Raw genomic sequence first — 25,282 nt, 5'->3', positions numbered from 1 at the left:
GAGAAATATAAATATACTCTATTTAGTTCAAGGAAAGAAAAGAAGAGACAAGAATATGTTACCATTACATCCCTTATCTAATCTATAAACTAGCATAAGTTATAATTTCCAATAATATAAACAAGTTATAATATCTATAACTGATAATATTCAGCACAAGTTATAAAATAAACAATTAAAATGGCGACGAATATAATCTAGTATATTATATTTGTCAATATGAACGATGAAAAAAAATCAGAGGTATTCACCAGTATCAAGCAGGGCAATTAAATGAAAGTATAAGAAACTAAAGTCAACTTAACAACTAAACAAATGCTGTTATTACTGTTTTACAAAGAGAAGTTAACAGATGACAAACATCATGCAGCATAAGGAAATACAGCACGGACTACTGAGATCAAGATAATTCTACACATGTGAATGTACTCAAAATGATACAACCATTGTTTGCAAATTAGTACTGATGAGGATCTTCATCATATTGCATTAGAGAAAGTACAACAAGTGTTACACTACGCTCTACAGGCTTTTAGCTTGAGAGCCAGTGGAAGCGTCGCTCCGCATAGGAGAACTTTGATTCGATGACATATCTGAAAAGAAATTTATGTAATCTGGACTCTCTCCAAGAGCTCGAAGAGATCGTGGAATCGGTGGCGTGTTAACTTCAAGAAATCCCTCTAGGATTTGGACAATTTGACCCATTGTTGGCCTAGAACTCTCATCATCTTGAATGCTCCAAAATGCCACTTTACAAGCTCTTTCAAGCTCTTCAAAGTTGGCATCACCATCTAACCTGGGATCTAGCAAGCCCTCTAGATTCCCTTCAATAAGTTTGGTTGCAGCAAGTGTAGGAAAGAAAGATGCTCTCCCTCCCTCCCCTTGCTCTGTGTTTCTCCTGCCTGATATAATCTCGAAAAGCATCATGCCATAGCTATAAACATCAGCTTTCGCAGTGATAGCCACACCGGTTATCCACTCCGGCGCGAGATAGCCTATTGTTCCTCTCAGTGTAGTTAAAACTCGGCTGAAATCTCGGCCTACAAGCTTCGCCAATCCGAAATCAGCCACTTTTGGAATAAAGGATGCATCTAAGAGAATGTTCTCCGGCTTAATGTCGCAGAGTATGATGCAGTCCCTGCACTTCTCATGCAGATAGACTAGTCCTCTTGCGATTCCAAGAGCAATTTGGTACCTTGTGTTCCAGTCCAAGACCGTCGGAGTGTTCTGAAATAGCTGCTTGTCTAGTGAACCATTTGGCATGTACTCATACACCAGTAGCCTATTTGTTCCTCCAGGGCAAAAACCAAGAAGTCGAACCAAGTTAAGATGCTGAATTATTCCGATCGTGCTCACTTCGGCTCGGAACTGCTTCTCTCCCTGATGAAGGCCATCAAGCTTCTTCACAGCTATTACAGTTGAATCAGGTAATAATCCCTTGAAAACAGAACCAAAGCCACCTCCCCCCAATTTCTCCGCAAAGTTCTTTGTCACAAGCTGCAGATCGCTGTACCGAAATGCCACCAGAGCACCTCCGGCTGTCTTTGTTATTCTTTGAAGCCTTTGTCTCCGATGTCGCCAAACTAGGAGGAAAATAACTGCGAGGCAAGTAAGAATTCCTGCAGTTCCACCAACAGCCGAACCAATTACAAGTGCACCGTTGCTCTTGGAACTAGGAAACTCTGAAGCAGCCAGGCGAAGGTTAAGAGTTCCTCCCCCAGTGCCATTATAGTGGTCTCGTAAATTAAGTAAGTCACCATACCATAGAGAGCATCCACTGGCATAGGAGTAGGCAGTACAAGAGCAGTTGCTTAGGCAAGCCAATTCACAGTCTACAGCAGTCCTTGCATCTGAACTCTGAGAATTATCGGGCAATCTCACACTATCCATAGTATAAAACTTATCCTTCCCCGTCTTCATCCCAGAATGTTTAATGATGCATCGCAATGGAGAATTCCTTACACATCCCCCACTGTGATCACTCAAAGCCCAACCACTTGCATCCCTTTCGCTGAATCCCTTTAAGCAGTTGCAGTTGGGCAATGCATTCTCATTACAGCTTCCAAAAGGTCCACATAGAGCATAAACATCACACTGAGTTTTTGGCTGGGACCAGAACAGTATCCATTCCTGTGAAGTCTCAATCCAAGTCAAAAACTTGATTTGGCCAGAGATATCCATAATTAATCGGGTGGTCATTGAGTCATCTTTAACAGAGTACGTGAAGTAGCTCTCTTCTGAATTGTTCACAAATTGGAAGTCGTAGTTATAATACCCCGTCATCTGTTGGACCGAGTTAGAGACTTGCCCATTCCAAGCCTCCGCTATCATCTCTGGGACCGAGCTAAAGATTTGGCCATTCCAAGCCCCACTAGTCCAATAGTCCCTAGTTTTGTTCCATTGTGTGAAGTATTGGCTAGTCCCATTTGGGTCCAGCTCAAGGGAGAATATCCCGGGAGCTGGGTCTTCTGAATTCTTCCAAGAAATAAGCCTCTGATCAACTCCACTCACCTTGTTGAGCCCAAGCTTGGATTCAGGGAGCCAAGTGTTTGTTTGGTGGTCTATACTTTGCCAGAAAACCTTAGAACTGTTAGACCCATCTCTCAAAACAAGATTTCCACTGTCAAGGATCACAGCAACAGAGGAATTGGATGTTATATTTGCTTTTGTAGACCAAATTATGGACTTGGACTGGTTGAAGAGGACAAGATTGCCATCGTCGGAGATTCTGAGCTCAGAGGAGGAAGGGTCTGCGATTGGCTTCTCTCGATTGGCAATCCAAACTGATGTTTTCTGTGAGATAGTATTGTACCATATTCCTATGTACCAGTTTTGGGAAGAGTTGCCTATTTGGAAGAAGCCGAGAGCAAATTTGCCACCTTGGGAGATGAGCTTCTGGGTCGTCCCCGAGAGAGATTGATTGGCAGAGATGGTGTCTGTTGCAAGGAGGAGAGGAGGCTGGAAGAGAAGAATAAGAACGGAGAAGAAGAATAATAAAGTACGCCACGGATTGCTTGAAGCTACCATCTTTGGGAAACAAAATGGGACGAGAGAAAGAAGGCAGCTCCTATGAAGGGCTCCAATAACAATACTTTTCTACATGCAGGACCCGCGCTTGCATTGCTTTGGGTCATTTAAATGTAGTTATTTTCTTGCATGAAGTCTTCCTCCGCCTATTGCGGACTGTGGAATGCGTTGATGGCCACAAAGAAGAGTCGGAAATTCTCATCTACATGGGGGACTTGGATAGGACGGACGAGGGACGGTCTCCCCTATAGATAGCCGGGTCTCCGATCAGGACCGTTGGATCGAATGAATCAATGGTGTGATATAATGCTTCGGAGGATGTCAATTTCTTGGTTCGTTCTAGTAACGGTAAAGCGATATTTTTTTTCCCTAGTTAAATCAAACATTTGGCTGAAGAAAAAAATAAATTCCAACATGCATAGAAAGTCATACGTTTCGAGATTATTGATTATAATTTGACCGTGTTATGGACGCGGATGATGACTTTCTTTCCCGGTGAACATAAAATAGTCAAGAAGTGAAAAAGAAAATTTTACTCAAATGACATTGATTTGATCTATAAATTTAGATTAAAGTGCTCTCTTATAATTATGCAATACATATTTATAAACATATATAGGTGAGTGGTAGGAGAGACGAGATATGTAAAAAATTATAACAAAAAATTTAGGAAAAATAATTGTGCTAAAACTTTTGATTTGTAGATCGAGATATGTGGATAGAGATATATGGGTGGCGGAGAGATCATACATAATTTTTTTTAAAATAACTTTAATCGTATTGAAAGTAAAATTATGATTTTGTGTATGTGTAGAATAATTTGGATAGTATTTTAAATCTAAAGTAAAGATAATTTGATTCTAATTTAGAATAGTATTCTCTAATATAGAATAACTAATTATTAAATAGTAGCAAACTCCTCTAGATCAATGACACATTTCACTAAAAAGTGATGACCGTAACACTTAATAAGTGTAATCAAGAATAGTCTAAAAATATAATGTAAAATGTAGTAATTGCAAGATAAAATCCAAATAATTAGTAGGCAAATCTCATTTATCATTAATTAATGACTTATCATATCATATTATGCAATTATATATCATATTATAGGCTCATAGAGAGCATAACTAATTAACACCCATTATACCATAAGTTCACATAGAGCGATTACATTACATATTATAAATCATATAGGGTAAATACAAATTGTAAGAAATAATAGATAACTAACAATAATATTGCTTGTACATGACTGAGACACTGCATATAACTGATTGTTCGTAGTCATCGAACTAAGGACTCTAGTCATAACCCATATCCACCTCGATATCTTATATCTCTATTATCATTACTTGCAACAAAATCAAAATCACGTAACTCAAAAGTATACCCTTATTCTACTCATTGGGTATCATTAGATCTATGACCTCTACCTCCGATGCATAAATTCTTATCATAATTGTCATTCCATATTCATCATTATTAAAGCACACATGATTTATGATACATAGATCATATCATCAATAATATAGTAAGCACATAACATTAAGAATAAGAATGTAATAAATATTATGCATATCATAATATATCATACTACTCACATATCCGGTGCCTCTTGTGCCTCGATATTCTTTTTGTATGGTACCGTATCTATCAAGTAATTATTGTTTTTGGCTCAAATTTGAAAAAGCCATTTGAATGAGCTTGAGATTGAGCCTAAGAATAGTTGAAGTTGCTTGCTCACCGCAGGCATTTGAATGAACTCCAGGGTTTTCAAATGCTCAAGCCAAGAAGATTTGTATTTCATATTCATAAGTCATACTTATAAATACCATTATGATAGTTTTTAGGGCATTAAATAGTGGATTTTGTAGCAAAAGGTGAGGGCTTTGAAAGAGCACACCTCTATTATGTTAGGAGGAGATTCGGGACTTAAAAATACTTGTATTTTGTATCTCTACTAGTGTATTAAAATTTTGCACCGCCAGTGGATGTAGGCATATCATCGAACTATATTTCTATTTGAGCTTGCTCTTTGGTTGAGTGCCTAGTCTTTCAAAGCTCGTGCTATTCTATCTGTAATGTTATCGGTTAACCAAGCAAGAAGCTTGCTTCTAAATTGTCTGCTTTATCTCCTCTCGTATTATTGTGCTTGAGTACTTAGTTTGATACTTGCTTTTACTATTGTTCGGTCTATAATATAGCCAAATATGGACTTGTACTTAGGGCTCTTGCCCTATTCCCTCTATCTTCTCATGTATTAAGTTGGAACGGTGGGTTGAAATGAATGATACGATCAATCAATCTAAGGACTTTCTTTATAAAAAAATGAAATGCCAATTTCCTTGAAAAATTATAAAATATGCTGCAATATAATATATTTTAGTAAAATTACCAAAATGCCTCCTCTCTCCCTCCCCCCACCCCCTAAAAAGAAATAAAACGTGATTAATTAGGCCTACAATGGCCCAAAAAAATAGAGTTAGGCTCCATAATCCACACGGTCGCAACCAGGTTGGGCCTTTGAGGGAAAACCACCTCGGCGGTCATTGTCGTTGGCGGTCAATCACAAACTGTGGCATGCTTGCCGCAGGATTGGAAAAAATCATACAAAGGATCGTAAGCGAGGGAAGAAAGAGAAGGTCGAGGAAGTCGACGGAGGCCTCATCGACAGTGGGGAGGTGTGAACCATCACACCAGAGATGGATTTGGCCTAGGAACCCAACCAAGAGAGATTTCTATTAAATATGCTGGAGTAGAAGGATGCAATTGAGGACGGCAACATGAGGCTTCAACTGCAGGAGGTTATATGGTGTAGCCACTCCTGAAGGCTTGGTGGCTGCTGTTGTTCTGAAATTACCCATTTCAAGTCATTGCCATCTACCATTCTTTTATAAATATTGGGTTCAACTGTACTATAAAACATCAGATAGCATATACAAATGCTGAGAGTATACTGTTCATCTAATAAGAGAACAAATCAAAGAACAAGCTGGCAATTGAATTCGATACAAATCAAAGAAGATACATGCCACTTGAGGAAAAAGAATCATCTATGTACAACCTCAACTGGAAGCGAAAATAAACTTATTGGCTACTCTGTTGATGATTCATAATACTTTCTAACAGATCATCCAGCTAAGAATTCAATAAATATACCGAGAGCTACTAGATTCTTGGTCAACAGACTAAATCAACCATGTAGCTAAGGGCTTGAAGGACTCCGATAATGTTCTTACTTCAAACATGGAAAGATAGAGAAAATAATAATTTGAAAATGATAGTTTCTGGGACTAAAGTCTTCCCTTCGTTGCACAGCAAATTGAAGATCCTAACTGAAAGTTCATTTTTCATCATTGTTGCAAATAATGATGCAGTTTACTATATCTCTAATGGTTTGATATGCCTCCATTAGCAAGCTCGCGATACATAGCTTCATTAATAATTTTCGATGATAACCACGTCAACTAAGTACTCTTTTACCTACATGTTAGAACTCAAATTGGGCTCACTGTCGTAGCTTAAACACATAGGAACACTGTCAGTCTGAAACAATTAGAATGTTAGGCGAATATAAGCTAATATTATATTTGTCAATAATAACAACGAAAAAAAGCAGAGGCATCAAGCTGGACAATAAAATGAAACTATAAGAAGCTGAAATCAACTTAATTAACTACTAAACAAAATGCTGTTATTTCACCTTTACAAAGGGAAGTTAACAAATGACAAACATCATGCAGCATAAGGAAATACAGTACCATCTATTGAGATCAAGATAATTCTATACATGTGAATGTACTCAAAATGATACAACCATTATTTACAAATGAGTACGAATGAGGATCTTCATCATATTGCATTAGAAAAAGTAGAATAAGTGCTACACTACTCCGCACTGGACAACTGCCATATGAGAGCAATTGATTCTTATGGTGATTACTATCTAAAATATATGCAAGAAGCTTAAATGATGAGCAGTTTGAAGTATATAAGTTTACATGAGTACACTTAGATAGTATATAGACACGTAATAGGGCCTCATCCTCGGGTACTTAAAACTGATTGCCTACATGCTTTTAGCTTGAGAGCTATTGGAAGTGGTACTCCGCACCTGAGAACTTTGATTCGATGAAATGTCTGAAAAGAAATTTATGTGATCTGGACTTTCGACGAGAGCTTGAAGAGATCGTGGAATCGGTGGCGTGTTAACTTCAAGAAATCCCTCTAGGATTTGGACAATTTGACCCATTGTTGGCCTAGAACTCTCATCATCTTGAATGCTCCAACATGCCACTTTACAAGCTCTTTCAAGCTCTTCAAAGTTGGCACCACCATCTAACCTGGGATCTAACAAGCTCTCCAGATTCCCTTCCATAAGTTTGGTTGCAGCAAGTGTAGGGAAGAAAGATGCTCTCCCTCCCTCCCCATGCTCTGTGTTTCTCCTGCCTGATATAATCTCAAAAAGCATCATGCCGTAGCTATAAACATCAGCTTTTGCAGTGATAGCCACACCGGTTATCCACTCCGGTGCGAGATAGCCTATTGTTCCTCGCAGTGTAGTTAAAACTCGGCTGAAATCTCGGCCTACAAGCTTCGCCAATCCGAAATCAGCCACTTTTGGAATAAAGGATGCATCCAAGAGAATGTTCTCCGGCTTAATGTCGCAGTGTATGATGCAGTCCCTGCACTTCTCATGCAGATAGACTAGTCCTCTTGCGATTCCAAGAGCAATTTGGTACCTTGTGTTCCAGTCCAAGACCGTCGGTGTGTTCTGAAACAGCTGCATGTCGAGTGAACCATTTGGCATGTACTCATACACCAGTAGCCTTCTTGTTCCTCCAGAGCAAAACCCAAGAAGTCGAACCAAGTTAAGATGCTGAATTGTTCCGATCGTGCTCACTTCGGCTCGGAACTGCTTCTCTCCCTGATTAAGGCCATCAAGCTTCTTCACAGCTATTACAGTGGAATCAGGTAATAATCCCTTGAAAACAGAACCAAAGCCACCTCCCCCCAATTTCTCCGCAAAGTTCTTTGTCACAAGCTGCAGATCGCTGTATCGAAATGCCACGAGAGCACCTCCGGCTGTCTTTGGTATTCTTTGAAGCCTTTGTCTCCGATGTCGCCAAACTAGGAGGAAAATAACTGCGAGGCAAGTAAGAATTGCTGTAGTTCCACCAACAGCCGAACCAATTACAAGTCCACCGTTGCTCTTGGAACTAGGAAACTCTGAAGCAGCGAGGCGAAGGTTAAGAGTTCCTCCCCCAGTGCCATTATATTGGTCTTGTAAATTAAGTAAGTCACCATACCATAGAGAGCATCCACTGGCATAGGAGTAGGCAGTACAAGAGCAGTTGCTTAGGCAAGCCAATTCACAGTCTTCAGCAGTCCTAGCATCTGAACTCTGAGAATTATCAGGCAATCTCACACTATCCATAGTATAAAACTTATCCTTCCCCGTCTTCATCCCAGAATGTTTAATGGTGCATCGCAATGGAGAATTCCTTACACATCCCCCACTATGATCACTCAAAGCCCAACCACTTGCATCCCTTTCGCTGAATCCCTTGAAGCAGTTGCAGTAGGGTAATGCATTCTCATTGCAGCTTCCAAAAGGCCCACATAGAGCATAAACTTCACACTGAGCTTTTGGTTCGGACCAGTACAGTGTCCATTGTTTTGAAGTCTCAATCCAAGTCAAAAACTTGATTTGGCCAGAGATATCCATGATGAGTCTGGAGGTGATCGAGTCATCCTTAGCGGAAAACATGAAGTAGCTCTCCTCTGAATTGTTCACAAACTGGAAGTCGTAGTTATAATGCGCTGTCATCTCTGGGACCGAGCTAAAGATTTGGCCATTCCAAATCCCAGTAGTCCAATAGACCCTAGTTTTGTTCCATTCTATGAAGTATTGGCTTGTCCCATTTGGGTCCAGCTCAAGCGAGAAGATCCCAGGAGCTGGGTCTTCTGAATTCTTCCAAGAACGAAGCCTCTGGTCGACTCCACTCACCTTGTTGAGCCCAAGCTTGGTTCCAGGGAGCGACGTGTTTGTTGGGTAGTCTATACTTTGCCAGAAAACCTTAGAACTATTAGACCCATCTCTCAAAACAAGATTTCCACTGTCAAGGATCACAGCAACAGAGGAATTGGATGTTATATATTTATTTGTAGACCAAATTATGGACTTGGGCTGACTGAGGAGGACAAGGTTGCCATCATCGGAGATCCTGAGCTCAGAGGAGGAAGGGTCTGCAATTGGGTTCTCTCGATTGGCAACCCAAACTGATGTTTTCTCTGAGATAGTATTATACCAGATTCCTATGTACCAATTTTGGGAAGAGTTACCTATTTGGAAGAAGCTGAGAGCAAATTTACCACCTCGGGAGGTGAGCTTCTGGGTCCCGGACAGAGATTGTTTGGAAGAGATGGTGTCACTTGCAAGGAGGAGAGGAGGTTGGAAGAGAAGAATAAGAATGGAGAAAAAGAAGAAGAAAGTGAGCCATGGATTGCTTGAAGCTACCATCTTCGGGGAAACAAACTGGGAGGAGAGAAGGAAGAAGATGGCCACTATATTAAATTGTCAGGATGCAGGAATATAATATATAGCTATCTGGAGAAGTTTTTCATTTTACTCCCTATATTTTCATAAATTTACAGTTACTTTGTGACTTATTGGACTTTATATTTTTTTTATATATCAGAAAAAAGAATATTCGATTTAGATTTTCTAAAGTACCCTTTAGAGATATAGGAAAAGATTTTATAAAAAAAGAAAAAAAATCCTGATGTAAATGCAAAAGATAAGATGTGAATCATAAATTCATAAAGACATAGGGGGTGAAAGGTGAAACATAATATTTCTATTCTTAATCAACTCTGGAAGCGACAAATTCCTTCTTCCTTTGTTGAAGAGAATCCTATCTAGAAGTAAGTCTCCAATGAAACCCAACAAGTGCTCCACCAATAATAAGACTTCCAAATGTTGGACCCACGCATGCTTTTCTAATTGTCTTCGGATTGTCAAATTCCTGGGCTGCATGAAGTCATTCCTTCTGCTGTGTAATCTGTTGGAGGACCACAAAATAGAGTTCTCCGATCACGACTGTTAGATCGAATAAATGAACGGTGTGATGTAACGCTTCTTAGAACGTCAATTTCCTGGTCCTTTTTGGCGAAGGAAAAGAGAACTTTTTTCCTCGTTAAATCAAACATTTAACAGGAAAAATTAAAGACGACATGAGATTTTGGACCATGATTTGAGCGTGTTACAGGCACTTTCTATTCGCATGATTATAGTGTTAGGTTTTTAGTGTTGGCAATTGTATACAACATATGCTAAGTGTTTTTATACATATAAATGAGCATTTATATAAGTCTAGAAAGTATTTGGATTGAAAATTTGGAATATCAAAGGAGAAGGGTTTTCATGTTCACACCGCGTTCGAACGTGCTCTCAGGAATTCACATATACAGAGAGAATGCATTCAGGTCGTTCGAATGCGAACACAGGCGTTCACACATACAGAGAATGCGTTCTGGTCGTTCAAATGCGAGCACAAGCGTTCACACATACAGAGAACGCGTTCGGACCATTCGAACGCGTGTATGGAGTTTGCACATACAGAGAATGTTGTTTCTGTCGTTCGAACGCAGTTAAGGGCCGTTCGAACGTAGTTAAGGGCCGTCCGAACTCACCTTGCATACGTTCACACATACAGAGGAATGTTTTTGCGCGTTCAAACGCAACCTATAAAATTCAAGCCACCACGTTCGAACGCACTTGGGCTCGTTCGAACGCACTCGAGTTGCATTCGAATGCACCTGCGTAATATGCAAATTTTGAACTTTCGTGATTACGGATATGACTTGGATTTGGTTCTATCTTGGCTACATATATAAGCATTATGATGCCCTAATTCTAGGGGGGTTGGGTGAAAGCAATTGAAGGAGAATTCTTGAGGCTACATTGTTTTTTTTAACCAACAAGGTCCAACTCTTCTATAAGCCATTAAACTTTTGTCTTAAATGCTATCTAAACGAAAAATCAATCTTGAGGGCTATTTAAGTTGGATATCAATCACGAGAAGCGGTGAATCGTGGGTTCTAGCAAACAAGACTGAGTGGAATAAAGTCGTGGGGATCGACGGGTTAATTTGTGAGTCAGTCTTATAACTGTCATTATTTAGTGATTGGTTTTGATCCGAGTTTGAATCTGTGGTTTTTTCCCATTTGGGGTTTTCAACGTTAAAATCTTGGTATTCATCTTTGTTTTTATTTTTTAATATTTCTTTCGCTTTTTACTTAAGTAAAGGAGTGATATCATTGCCTAGGGTTTAGATATATATTTGTGTTTATGTGTTTTTCATATAGGAATGGTTAGAAGTAAAAAAAAAAAAAAATTAACTGAGATGATATTGATTTGATATATAAAGTGTATATGTAAGAATGTGATGCATATTTGTAAATATATAATAAGGTAGGTAGATGATAGGAGAGAAGAAATAAATGGTATTGAATGAAAATTTTGAGTTAGGGAGAATTTTTAGTTTGTAGAATGAGATATGTGTGTGGAGAGAGAGAGAGAGAGAGACAGAGTGACAGAAATTTTAAAATAATTTTAGTCAAACTAAGAATAAAATTATAATTGGTATTATATGTAAAATAATTTGAACAACATTTCAAGAGAGTTTTGCAATTTAAGATATGTTTATTTCCATTACAAATTATTCCTATTTTATTATTTTTTAATTTGCTCTCGTCTTACTATTTAAAAGTTTATGACAATTCTACTTTTCATTTAATAAAGTATGGAGAAATAATTTGACATGTTTATCATTTATACACAAAATGTAGAGTATTTTAGAGGAAAAACTATTCCTTATTATATGAGATTACATGAGAGTAGAGTTGTGAGAAGTTTTTTGAGTTCTTTGAAAAGAATTTAATGTCTTCATTTATCTCTCTATCTTCATTACAAATGTCATCGTCGAAGGCACGAGATAACGATTAAAATAAAGAATTATATAGTTTTTGAAATAGCATAAGCATCCATCTCTTCATCCAATTATCTGCACGACAAAAATATATTAACTATTAAAACAAGGAATATTGGAGGTCTTACGTTTGTTCCCATGTATTATTACGCGGGTATCTAGAAGACCTTGCGTTGGTACTAAGCGTCTTACACATGTCACCAACGTAAATGGGTTACGTTGGTCAATAGCGAATAAGGGGGGGGCCTAGCAGATTATGTTGACAGTTAACGGGTTACACTAGTCTATATGGAATTACATAGGTGATTACATAGGTACCTATAGAATTATTTAGATATATATATATATAAAATTTGAAGATTCTTTTTGTTTGGTATTGGTAGTAGTCAAATTTATCCATGGAATTACGTAAGTTGCTAGCGATTGATTTACGTTCGTATCCAACGAGTTACGCAACAAATTACGTGGGTGCATAAAAATACAAAATATTAATGTAAAACCTAAGGATTGACTTAATTGCAACCCTATGTGAATTTAAAAAGAGTTTATCATGCCACTATAACTAGAGAACGTACGGAAGACAAGAACAATACAAATCAAAATTTATGTTGATAATGAAATGAACGAAGAAGATTGTTGAGGGTAATATATATATATATATATATATATATATATATATATATATATATATATATATATATATATATATATATATATATATATATATATATATATAGGGTTTATTAGAAATGAGATGAATGATTAGTGATGACGAAAAATAATGTTGAACAAGTATTTGATACTTACAATAACACAAAATTTGTAACATCAAAAAAAAAAAAAAATGGTGCACTTCTTCTCTCTCCTTCCTTTTCGTTTTTTTCTTCTTATTTTTCCTTCTTCCCATCGCGCCGGAGTGCCGCAAAATCACTGACCCCATGGATCGAAGCATCGGAGCTCCCTCATTCTTCAGATAAGTCTGATTTATAATTAGTTAATTAATTTGAGTTTTTTCCACTAGTGTTTCCTCCTATCGCTTTCACCGTGATTCAGCCAATCGGCGGCTTCGTGCCTTGTCGCGTTAGTTCAGTGAGCTTCCCCTTTTTGCGAGGATGCCCTCGGTGGCTTCCTTCAGGGCCCTCGTGGATTGAGCCGCCGGGCAGCCGAGGCAAGGTGGATTCTCGCTGCCGACCACCTCTGGCAGCTAGGCTTCCTCTCGGCTGGCTTCTACTTGTCGAGGGGAGCGTGTCGATACGGTCAGCTAGGTTATGGTTGGGTTCATCGGCAACTCTTCCCCCATTTGAAATTCCTACATAGCTATTTTCTACACTTGGTTGGGTTGAGTCATGAGACATTTAAATTAAGTCTAGTCTATTTTCAGCTTTACTTGGAGAGCAAGTTACTTATTATGGGTAGCCACTATATAAGGTGTGGTGAGTACCCAAGTAAAGGCATGAAAGAATATTTGCCCCCCTCTATCTCTCTTTTTCCAAATTTCCTTTCATAGCTGGTCTCAAAGAAAGGCCACCAGCTGAACCCATCCTTTCCCCTCTAACTTCATCTCCCCCGCCCCCCCCCCCCCCAAGCCCCAAACTCTCTCCTCACTTTAGCTCACCGAGCCCTATTAGCATCTCATCTGCAACTTCCTCACACCATTGCAAGCCCCAAAGTGTAACACCCCAATTTAAAAAAAAAATCCCATGACGCACGCGCTGAGCGTGTGCGTCACAAGCGCCTACCACCCCCCCGTCCTCTCTTCTCCTTCTTCCTCCCCTCCCTTGCCGTGCACGCCACCTTCCCCATCTCCCTTATCTCCTTCCCATCATCGCAGCCATCCCAATCCTCCTCCCATTTTCTCCTCCACCTCATTACCTCTCTCCCTCTCTTGTGGGTTGCCGACGCCGGAGCCGACGGAGCTCCAGAACTGACGAAGCCGAGCGCGTGGATCGCGGTAAGCCTCAACCCCATTAAATTCAATAGTTAGTTCCCTCCATCTCGCCATCATCCTCGGCGGCCGTCGACCCCACGTCCGGCCGTCGGTCCGAGAGCTCCGGGAAAGGGCTCTCTGGAAGGGCTTCGGGCCCTTGGGTTGGGAGGAGGGGACCTCCATGGCCGCCGGCCATGGAGCTTGCCTCGCTGCCCCGTCGACCACCCCAGCCACAGGGCGAGCTTCTCTCGCTCTCCCGTAGGCGGGGAGGACGGGCGGTGGCTCCTCCGTGGCAGGGTAACGCCCGTCGAGCCAAGCCACGCCCTCCTTTTTTCCTCTCCATAGTTTCCTTCCCTTCCTTCCTCGGCGTAGGTCGCGAGCCGCCAATTTGAGGGCGAGTTGCCGGCGGCGTGGGCCACCGGCAGCATCGAGCCTTTGCGTCTCGTCCCCTCTGTCTCTCTCCTTCGAAGGAGATAGGGGGAGATAGGTGTTTGTGGGCTGTAGGCCGCAGCCCACCAACTTAGGCTCGGGTGGGCTGCAGGTCGCAACCCATCGAATTGGACTCGGGTGGGCTGCAGACTGCAGCCCACTAATCCAACCTTGGTGGGCTGTGGTTAGGTCCCCAACCCACCAAGGCCTTCTTGCCTATTGGGTTAGGTTTGAGACTAGCCCAATTGGGGCCAATTGGACCCTATAACCCTGTTTAACTATTTCCACCCGAATTAATTAGCCTAACCCCCGTAATGACAATTTATTATCATGTGAATTTTAGGATAACATGGGATTCACCTTTGGAGACCCCCGACTCATATATATGCCTAAACATAAATCCTCTAATAAGATAATTAATTCTATTAGTTTGCTAATCTTATGTATGGCGTTACATGCGTGAATTAATAGGATTGACGCTGCGTGAAAAGGATTTTGTGATTCCGGAGGAGCCGGCTAGCTGACGAGATTTAGCATACTATGGAGACCCTCTAGGCAAATAGAGTAATACAAATCTAGAATAATATAGTTGTAGTCATTATACCTGTCATGACACTATAGGAAGTGTCGATATTAATACATACATTTAATATACCATGTTATGTCTTTACATATGCAATTATTGATAATTTGCTTATCATGATATTATGAGGTTGTTAATATAGCATAAGCATGTGATGATGCTCTACAGGTATCCTATATGATATACCTTTGCATATATATATCTGTTGTGAATATAGAATGTAACGATCATGATGACTATGACATGCTTTATACACTCATAGACACTGCACCACTTCCACCTATCATTAGTAGTCGGGTTCTGACTAGGTAGTAGTACCCTTACTCACTCAGCTCAGGGTTAAGGGTAGAGTGTATTTTATATGACTATACTGTTAGCGGCCTACACCTGAGGTCGGGAGCCTATGTGGCATTCAGGTAGTTATACTACATAATCAGGACTAGATTATGATGATAGAAGAACATGATTGTGAGGCGGGGATATAACTCTAGCGGTACCCGACGACATAGGGTTAGGGCATCTGTTGATGAGCCGAGAGCTCCTAATTCTCCCGCTGAGGGCGGTGATGATTTAGAGAGTGTGAGATATAGGCTTACGACCGGGGTCCTTAGTCTGATGGCCACAGACAACCGGTCACATATAGTGTCGCCATACACATGCAGGTGGCATCACCGCTAGATGTGTATATATCCCCCTTCGATGTATGAGATGATGGATGATTATGTGATGGATGATTGTTTCTTAAGAGTATTTACCCTGTGTGGTGAATAGCTTGGTGAGCGATGATAAGTATGATTAATGCTTTGGTAGGCATAAGATGACTAAACTGCTATTTTATTGCTATACATAACATGTAAACACTATGATTGATATGTGTATGGATAAGAGATTGTATCAAGATTTATATCTGTGTGGACTTATCTTGATACGTTAGGAACTAGCATGTTCCAAGATAGTGACTGATAATCTTTATCAATTGTATTGATGTAGTAACTCATGTTAAGCCATCTCAACAAGTATATTGTTATTGCTAGCAAATATAGGCATACAATGTATATACACATGCGATGTCATTATTTTAGATGGTATGAATCCTACCCACTGGGCTGTAAGCTCACCACCTCTTGATGGCATTATTTTAGAGCTAGGAGACGTAGGTGCGAGTAGCGAGGAGTAGTTGCCTTTCTTTTTCAGTATGTCTTTTAGTTGTATTAAGCCCCTACGAGGGCGTTATGATTGATGATGTATTTTGGACTTTAGCATTATATTTTGGATGTATATTTAGAAGGCTTATTGTGGCCTGTGGAACTTGTATCCGGACTCTTATGGTTGAGTTTAATTATGGTGAAATTGTGCTATTGTATGTCTTGTGAAATCCTTGTACTAACAAGTCATGTGATGCACCGCGTGGGGAGAATTACCCACGCGGTTTACACGTGTATTTGGAGGTTTGAGTGTTTCATAAAGCATCTTGTGGTGTCGTTGGGCTGCAGATAGCCTAGCCCAAGTTTGTGGGTGTTGCCTGGCCCAAGTGGCTTTATTAGATAATTTGGGCTTCGGGTCCAAAACTTAGTGGGTGGTTTTTGGGTTGGTTGCACCCAGCCCATTTCTTTGAGCTTTGGGCTAACCTAAATAGATCAATTGATTTTAATCTATTTTCAAATCCTTTGTTTAATTATCTATGTCAACATAAATATATTTAATTATTTTAGAGGGTCGCTTGCTAGTCATATCATTATTGTAAATTAGTTGTAATAAATCAAACTATGGCCTAAGAGTGCCATCACAAGTAACTCATAATTGGGATTTAGCATGGTCGATTACATTTTGGTTAAAAGATCTAGGTGTATTTGTATTAATTGCTTGTGTTAATTCTCATAATTGGGATTTAGCATGGTCGATTACATTTTGGTTAAAAGATCTAGGTGTATTTGTATTAATTGCTTGTGTTGAAGAATTAATACAGATTACTGTAGGGACATTGTATTAAGTAGGTTGTCTTATTTAACGAAGCAAAATAATTAAATGTTGCCTATGTGATTTACTTTAAATCAATAATAATTAGTGGAATGTTAGTTCAAGGTAAATTATTTTAATTATTTTTTATAACGTGTCAGGCTTTGGTACGACTATGCTAGCTCAACTCAATTAATAAATATAAGAATCCGTAGATTGACCTACCTAAGCCTATAAAGAAGGTTAGTAGAGCTATTTAATTAATCACTTATGCTTTTTTATTACTTTCCTTATTGAGTCGGACTTCATACTCTATGAGAATGATCATGTGACATAGTGGCAGTTAGTATCAGAAAAGCATTTCAAGCAAGTAAAACTTTTATAATCTAGGAGTAGTGTAGAAAATGAAATAACTTATGTTATGATATCATCACATTCACATCATCATGTGTATACGTTTTTCTTCCTATTATTGTTGCACGTAGTGCATGCTAATCTTATTTTGCTGTTCAGTAAGATTTTGCGTATCATGATTTCTACGCATATTTATTGGGCATGATCATGTGCATTAGCACCGTATTAAATGATAATGATATGTGTTCATTATGCTTGTTGTGTTATATAATATCACGTTACTTTCACTCGTGCACGACCATAAAGAGAGTTGATGCTGCATCTCGACAAACTCGACACCTCCCCAGCCAAGGTTAGGGGCAGGGGATATTATTATACTTATATATATTTGGGCCCACGCCTGAGGTCTTAATCTGTTGATCACAAATAATCAAGCAACCGTTTCGCTGGCCGATGGATGATTTACTATCAATCGACGAGAGCCACACCCTTTAGGATACTTAATATAGAGAGAAAGGCAGAATGATGTAGACCTAGCGATACCCGATGACGTATGGTGAGGGCATCTATAAGTGACGACTCATAATTTTTACATGGTGGTACGATGATGTGGAGACAAAGGCTTGGATGGTAGTATCGATTTGTAATACTGACCTATGTGATAAGCATATGACTTGGGTTCTTAGTTTGTGGTGGTGAACAATTGGTCATGTTGTTCATCGAGTGATGGGCTGGCGATTCTATCACTAGGGTCTACCTTCCCTTAGGAATATGTGCGTTGTCGGGTGCGAGTATTGATCTGGCCTACGCACATAGCTTTACATGAGCTTATGTTACAGACTTAATAGCCTAAGATGATGCATATCATGTGGTATAGTGTTGACGTGGTCTATAGGTGAAGCTTGGTGTGAGCTCGAGTTTAAGAACTTGATAGTCCGAATTAATGTATGGTAGGATATCGATTGCTAATACATGTGCACTTTAGATGAGCATGTTGAGTAGGGGATAGTTATGCATTGATTTGATCATGATGCGCATATTATATTTATTTATTGTTGTATTATTTATTACACTATTTTTAAACTATAGCAGTGGATACTTGCTGAGCTTTATGCTTATCATCATTTGGTGAAATTATTTTCAAATTAGTAGATAACCACGAGGCCGTGGAGGATCTAGCGAAGACTAGTAATTAATCTTCTATTTCTTATCTTATTCTATTCATGTAAATTAAGCTAAATAGATTATAGCTCCTATATGGGCATTGATTTATATTTTTATGGATATGTATTTTGGGCTTGTTATGACCTTGGTGTTTCGGGTTTCTTCTGTCTGTAGTATTTATAGAAATGTGGGGTTTTTCTCTTATATATTGTGTCGAAACATTGATCAGTAGGTCATGTAATAATCACGTGAGTTCTACCCATGTGAGGGGCACATATTTGGTGCGGGTCATACAAAATTTATGAAGAAAAATTAAGGATAAAAATTAGCGCTCAATGGGAAGGGAAGACAGCAGCAACTAGGGTTTCTAGTCTTGCCCTTCTGCACTTAAACTATACTATTGAGAAAGATATGAACGATTGCAATACTAGCGAGGAATAAAGATTATATTAGGATCATGATGCATGCGTTTCTCGATTTGATTGGTTGAGTATCTTTAAAATAGCAATGAATGTTATCTGTTGCGTATCTCTTTTGAAATGAAGTATGCCTTCAAATAATCCACTCATTAAAGTTGTCGCATTAAAACGAGAGTATGACACCGAGAGAACATGTATTTTTAGTACTTTGATTTCTTTTCTATGTAATGTTTAGAGAGAAAAACACCTTGAAAATAGGTATAACATAATTATTCAATTCTTTCGCATGTATAGTTGCGAGAAACTTTTAAAAAGTAAAGCAAAACAAATTGATTAAAAACATAGTGAAATAGGAAGTATTTACAATGCAAACAGATTGTCTACGCTCTACAGGCTTTTAGCTTGAGAGCTAGTGGAAGCGTCGCTCCGCAAAGGAGAACTTTGATTCGATGACATATCTGAAAAGAAATTTATGTAATCTGGACTTTCTCCAAGAGCTCGAAGAGATCGTGGAATCGGTGGTGTGTTAACTTCAAGAAATCCCTCTAGGATTTGGACAATCTGACCCATTGTTGGGCTAGAACTCTCATCATCTTGAATGCTCCAACATGCCACTTTACAAGATCTTTCAAGTTCTTCAAAGTTGGCATCACCATCTAACCTGGGATCTAACAAGCCCTCTAGATTCCCTTCCATAAGTTTGGTTGCAGCAAGTGTAGGAAAGAAAGATGCTCTCCCTCCCTCCCCTTGCTCTGTGTTTCTCCTGCCTGATATAATCTCGAAAAGCATCATGCCATAGCTATAAACATCAGCTTTCGCAGTGATAGCCACACCGGTTATCCACTCCGGCGCGAGATAGCCTATTGTTCCTCTCAGTGTAGTTAAAACTCGGCTGAAATCTCGGCCTACAAGCTTCGCCAATCCGAAATCAGCCACTTTTGGAATAAAGGATGCATCTAAGAGAATGTTCTCCGGCTTAATGTCGCAGTGTATGATGCAGTCCCTGCACTTCTCATGCAGATAGACTAGTCCTCTTGCGATTCCAAGAGCAATTTGGTACCTTGTGTTCCAGTCCAAGACCGTCGGAGTGTTCTGAAATAGCTGCTTGTCTAGTGAACCATTTGGCATGTACTCATACACCAGTAGCCTATTTGTTCCTCCAGAGCAAAAACCAAGAAGTCGAACCAAGTTAAGATGCTGAATTATTCCAATCGTGCTCACTTCGGCTCGGAACTGCTTCTCTCCCTGATTAAGGCCATCAAGCTTCTTCACAGCTATTACAGTTGAATCAGGTAATAATCCCTTGAAAACAGAACCAAAGCCACCTCCCCCCAATTTCTCCGCAAAGTTCTTTGTCACAAGCTGCAGATCGCTGTATCGAAATGCCACGAGAGCACCTCCGGCTGTCTTTGGTATTCTTTGAAGCCTTTGTCTCCGATGTCGCCAAACTAGGATGAAAATAACTGCGAGGCAAGTAAGAATTGCTGCAGTTCCACCAACAGCCGAACCAATTACAAGTCCACTGTTGCTTTTGGAACTAGGAAACTCTGAAGCAGCGAGGCGAAGGTTAAGAGTTCCTCCCCCAGTGCCATTATATCGGTCTTGTAAATTAAGTAAGTCACCATACCATAGAGAGCATCCACTGGCATAGGAGTAGGCAGTACAAGAGCAGTTGCTTAGGCAAGCCAATTCACAGTCTTCAGCAGTCCTAGCATCTGAACTCTGAGAATTATCAGGCAATCTCACACTATCCATAGTATAAAACTTATCCTTCCCCGTCTTCATCCCAGAATGTTTAATGTTGCATCGCAATGGAGAATTCCTTACACATCCCCCACTATGATCACTCAAAGCCCAACCACTTGCATCCCTTTCGCTGAATCCCTTTAAGCAGTTGCAGTTGGGCAATGCATTCTCATTACAGCTTCCAAAAGGCCCACATAGAGCATAAACATCACACTGAGCTTTTGGCTGGGACCAGAACTGTATCCATTCCTGTGACGCCTCAGTCCAAGTTAACTGCTTGATTTGGCCAGAGATATCCATGATAAGTCTGGAGGTGATTGAGTCATCTTTAACAGAGTACGTGAAGTAGCTCTCTTCTGAATTGTTCACAAATTGGAAGTCGTAGTTATAAGCCCCCGTCATCTGTTGGACCGAGTTAGAGACTTGCCCATTCCAAGCCCCCGCTATCATCTCTGGGACCAAGCCAAAGATTTTCCCATTCCAAGCCCCACTAGTCCAATAGTCCCGTGTTTTGTTCCATTGTATGACGTATTGGCTAGTCCAATTTGGGTCCAGCTCAAGAGAGAAGATCCCAGGAGCTGGGTCTTCTAAATTCTTCCAAGAACTAAGCCTCTGATCAACTCCGCTCATCTTGTTGAACCCAAGCTTGGCTCCAGGGAGCCAAGTATTTGTTGGGTGGTTTATACTTTGCCAGAAAACCTTAGAACTGTCATAGCCATCTCTCAAAACAAGATTTCCACTGTCAAGGATCACAGCAACAGAGGAATTGGATGTTATATTTGCATTTGTAGACCAAACTACGGACTTGGACTGGTCGAGGAGGACAAGGTTGCCATCGTCGGAGATTCTGAGCTCAGAAAAGGAAGGGTCTGCAATTGGGTTCTCTCGATTGGCAATCCAAACTGATGTTATCTGTGAGACAGTTCTATACCAGATTCCCATGTACCAATTTTGGGAAGAGTTGTCTGTTTGGAAGAAGCCGAGAGTAAATTGGTAACCTTGGGAGATGAGCTCCTGGGTCCCGGAGAGAGATTGGTTGGAAGAGATGGTGTCAGTTTCTTGGAGGAGAGCAGGTTGGAAGAGAAGAATAAGAACGGAGAAGTAGAATAATAAAGTACGCCATGGATTGCTTGAAGCTGCCATCTTTGGGGAAACAAAATGGGGCGAGAGAAAGAAGAAGGTAGCTACTATATATTAAACTGGTCGCAGAGAAATCCTACCCAGAAGTAAGTCTCCAATGAAACCCAATGGCTAGGTTCGAGGAAGGGCTCCAATAACAAGACTGCTAAATGCGGGACCCACGCTTGCATTTCTTTGGGTCATTGACTTGGGTCGTTTTCTTGCATGAAGTCTTCCTCCGTCTGGTGTGGAATGTGTCGACGGATGACCACAAAAGAAGACTCGGAAATTCTCAAGTATACTGGGGACTTAGATGGGACGGGGTCTCCGATCAGGACCGTTGAAACGAATGAATCGACGGTGTGATGTAACCGCTGCGCAGGATGTCAATTTCTTGGTTCCGTTCTATCAAAGGTAAAAGAGATATTTCTTTCCCTCGTTAAATCAAACATATGATTGGTAAAAACAGAAAATGAAGACCAAAATGCATGGAAAGTCACGCATATCGAGATTATTGACCATCACTTCAATCCCCATGACTACAGGAACAGTAAACAAGTTAAAAAAAAATTAACTCAAATGACATTGACTTGATTTATAAATTTAAATTACAGCGTTATTATATAAATATATAATGAGAAAAATAGGTGATAGGAGTATAAATATATAATGAGACAGATAGATGGTAGGAGGCAAGATATATATAAAAAGATTGAAGGGAGATATATGGGTGGTTGAAAGATCATATATAATGTTTAAAATAACATGCTACGAGATTAAGGAAAAATCTAGAGTAGCTACTATAATTCTAACAATTAAATTTGTACCTCTAATCTAGAATAGAGGTATTTTAGTATTTATTTATAATCCAGAATAGTAGTATAATAGTTACTTTCAATATGTCATAAAGTTGAGGTAAAATACAAATAGGAGCAAAAATTAATTAAACTACTTTGATTCGACATATTAAATACTCATGTCAAGTGATTTGTTAGTCAATATCTTTCATAAGCTCAACAAGAAAAAAGTTTAATATAAAATACAGGCCATAATAAGTCTTCAGAACTATATGTTTATACAAATCAAAAGTATCAATCCGACCGTGAGTACCAATAAATATAAATAATATAAATAATATAAATAAAAATAACTAATAAATAAATAGCAGCATCTACTCCATAATAAACTAGTAGAACTCCTCTAGATGTGTAATACATTCCCATGAAAGGTGATGAGCTTTTCGCTTAACAAGTGTAATCTATGAGTAATGTAAAATGTAGTAATGGTACAAGTTATGCTCAAGAAAAATATGACAACTAGATGTAATCCAAATAAATAGTAGGCCTATCTCATTTATCATTTATTAATGGCTTATCATATCATATTATGCAATTACATGTCATATTATAGGCTCATAGAGAGCATGACTAATTAACATTCATCATATCATAAACTCATATAGAACAATCACATTATATGTTATAAATCACAGAGAGTAAATACAAACAAATAAACAATAATAGATAACTAGCGATAACATCGCTCATACATCACCGAGACACTGCATATGCTAAGTTGTTTGTAGCTATCAAACTAAAGACTTCAATCGTAACCCATATTGATCCCGATATCTCCTATCTCTCTTATCATCGCATGTAGCGAAATCAATAGCACATTACTCAGTAGTACATTGCAATTCTACGTCATGGAGTATCATTAAATCTATAACATCTACCTCATATGCATAAGTTCTTATCATAATCATCATGCCATATTCATAATTATTTTAGCACACATAATTTTATGATACATGGATCATATCATCAAAAATATAGTAAGCACATAACATAAAAAGTTGTGTTGGAGAATTAATACAGATTACTGTAGGGACATTGTATTAAGTAGGTTGTCTTATTTAACGAAGCAAAATAATTAAATGTTGCCTATGTACTTTAAATCAATAATAATTAGTGGAATGTTAGTTCAAAGTAAATTATTTTAATTACTTTTTATAACGTATCAAGCCTTGGTACGACTAGGCTAGCTCAACCCAATTAATAAATATAAGAATCCATAGATTGACCTACCTAAGCCTATAAAGAAGGTTAGTAGAGTTATTTAATTAATCACTTATGCTTTTTTATTACTTTCCTTATTGAGTCGGACTTCGTACTCTATGAGAATGATCATGTGACGTAGTGACAAGTATCAGAAAAGCATTTCAAGCAAGTAAAACTTTTATAATCTAGGAGTAGTGTAGAAAATGAAATAACTTACATTATGATATCATCACATTCACATCATCATATGTATACGTTTTTCTTACTACTATTGTTGCACATAGTGCATGCTAATCTTATTTTGCTGTTCAGTAAGATTTTACGTGTCATGATTTCTACGCATATTTATTGGGCATGATCATGTGCATTAGCACCGTATTAAATGATAATGATATGTGTTCATTATGCTTGTTGTGTTATATAATATCACGTTACTTTCACTCGTGCACGACCATAAAGAGAGTTGCTGCTGCATCTCGACAAACTCGACACCTCTCCAGCCAAGGTTAGGGGCAGAGGATATTATTATACTTATATATATTTGGGCCCACGCCTGAGGTCTTAATCTGTTGATCACAAATAATCAAGCAACCGTTTCGCTGGCCGATGGATGATTTACTATCGATCGACGAGAGCCACACCCTTTAGGATACTTAATATAGAGAGAAAGGTAGAATGATGTAGACCTAGCGATATCCGATGACGTATGGTGAGGGCGTCTATGAGTGACGACTCATAATTTTTACACAATGGTACGATGATGTGGAGCTAAAGGCTTGGATGGTAGTATCGATCTGTAATACTGACCTATGTGATAAGCATATGACTAGGGTTCTTAGTCTGTGGTGGTGAACAATTGGTCATATTGTTCGTCGAATGATAGGCTGACGATTCTATCGCCAGGATCTACCTTCCCTTAGGAATATGTGCGTTGTCGGGTGCGAGTATTGATGTGGCCTACGGGCATAGCTTTACATGAGCTTATGTTACAGACTTAATAGCCTAAAATGATGCATATCATGTGATATAGTGTTGACGTGGTCTATAGGTGAAGCTCGGTGTGAGCTCGAGTTTAAGAACTTGATAGTTTGAATTGATGTATGGTAGGATATCGATTGCTAATACATGTGCACTTTAGATGAGCATATTGAGTAGGGGATAGTTGTGCTTTGATTTGATCATGATGCGCATATTATATTTATTTATTGTTGTATTATTCATTGCACTACTTTTAAACTATAGCAGTGGATACTTGCTGAGCTTTATGCTTACCATCATTTGGTGAAATTATTTTCAAATTAGTAGATAACCACGAGGCCGTGGAGGATCTAGCGAAGACTAGTGATTAATCTTCTATTTCTTATCTTATTCTATTCATGTAAATTAAGCTAAATAGTTTATAGCTCCTATATGGGCATTGATTTATATTTTTATGGATATGTATTTTGGGCTTGTTATGGCCTTGGTGTTTTGGGCTTCTTCTGTCTGTAGTATTTATGAAA

The 25,282-nt window shown here is 39.1% G+C and overlaps 3 protein-coding genes across 3 annotated transcripts; all 3 read right to left on the bottom strand.

Annotated features, from left to right (window-relative positions):
- Positions 1–497: 497 nt before the first annotated feature.
- Positions 498–3,027, bottom strand: LOC140759532 (G-type lectin S-receptor-like serine/threonine-protein kinase At2g19130). Its single transcript, XM_073096116.1, has one exon. It carries the CDS (start codon positions 3,025–3,027, stop codon positions 523–525), a length of 2,505 nt encoding a protein of 834 aa, XP_072952217.1. The 3' UTR covers positions 498–522.
- A 3,836-nt stretch (positions 3,028–6,863) lies between these two features.
- On the bottom strand, positions 6,864–9,553 carry LOC140758673 (G-type lectin S-receptor-like serine/threonine-protein kinase At2g19130). Its single transcript, XM_073094916.1, has one exon. It carries the CDS (start codon positions 9,551–9,553, stop codon positions 7,100–7,102), a length of 2,454 nt encoding a protein of 817 aa, XP_072951017.1. The 3' UTR covers positions 6,864–7,099.
- Positions 9,554–19,242: 9,689 nt separating this feature from the next.
- On the bottom strand, positions 19,243–21,744 carry LOC140758672 (G-type lectin S-receptor-like serine/threonine-protein kinase At2g19130). The gene has a single exon (XM_073094915.1). The coding sequence runs from the start codon at positions 21,742–21,744 to the stop codon at positions 19,243–19,245; it is 2,502 nt and encodes an 833-aa protein (XP_072951016.1).
- Positions 21,745–25,282: the final 3,538 nt, after the last annotated feature.

Source organism: Typha angustifolia, chromosome 4 (assembly GCF_048772165.1).
Source record: "Typha angustifolia cultivar Huaian chromosome 4, ASM4877216v1, whole genome shotgun sequence".
In the NCBI taxonomy this organism is placed as follows: Eukaryota; Viridiplantae; Streptophyta; class Magnoliopsida; order Poales; family Typhaceae; genus Typha; species Typha angustifolia.
Note: the sequence above shows the minus strand (reverse complement) of the source record. Positions and strands in the feature narration are given on the sequence as shown.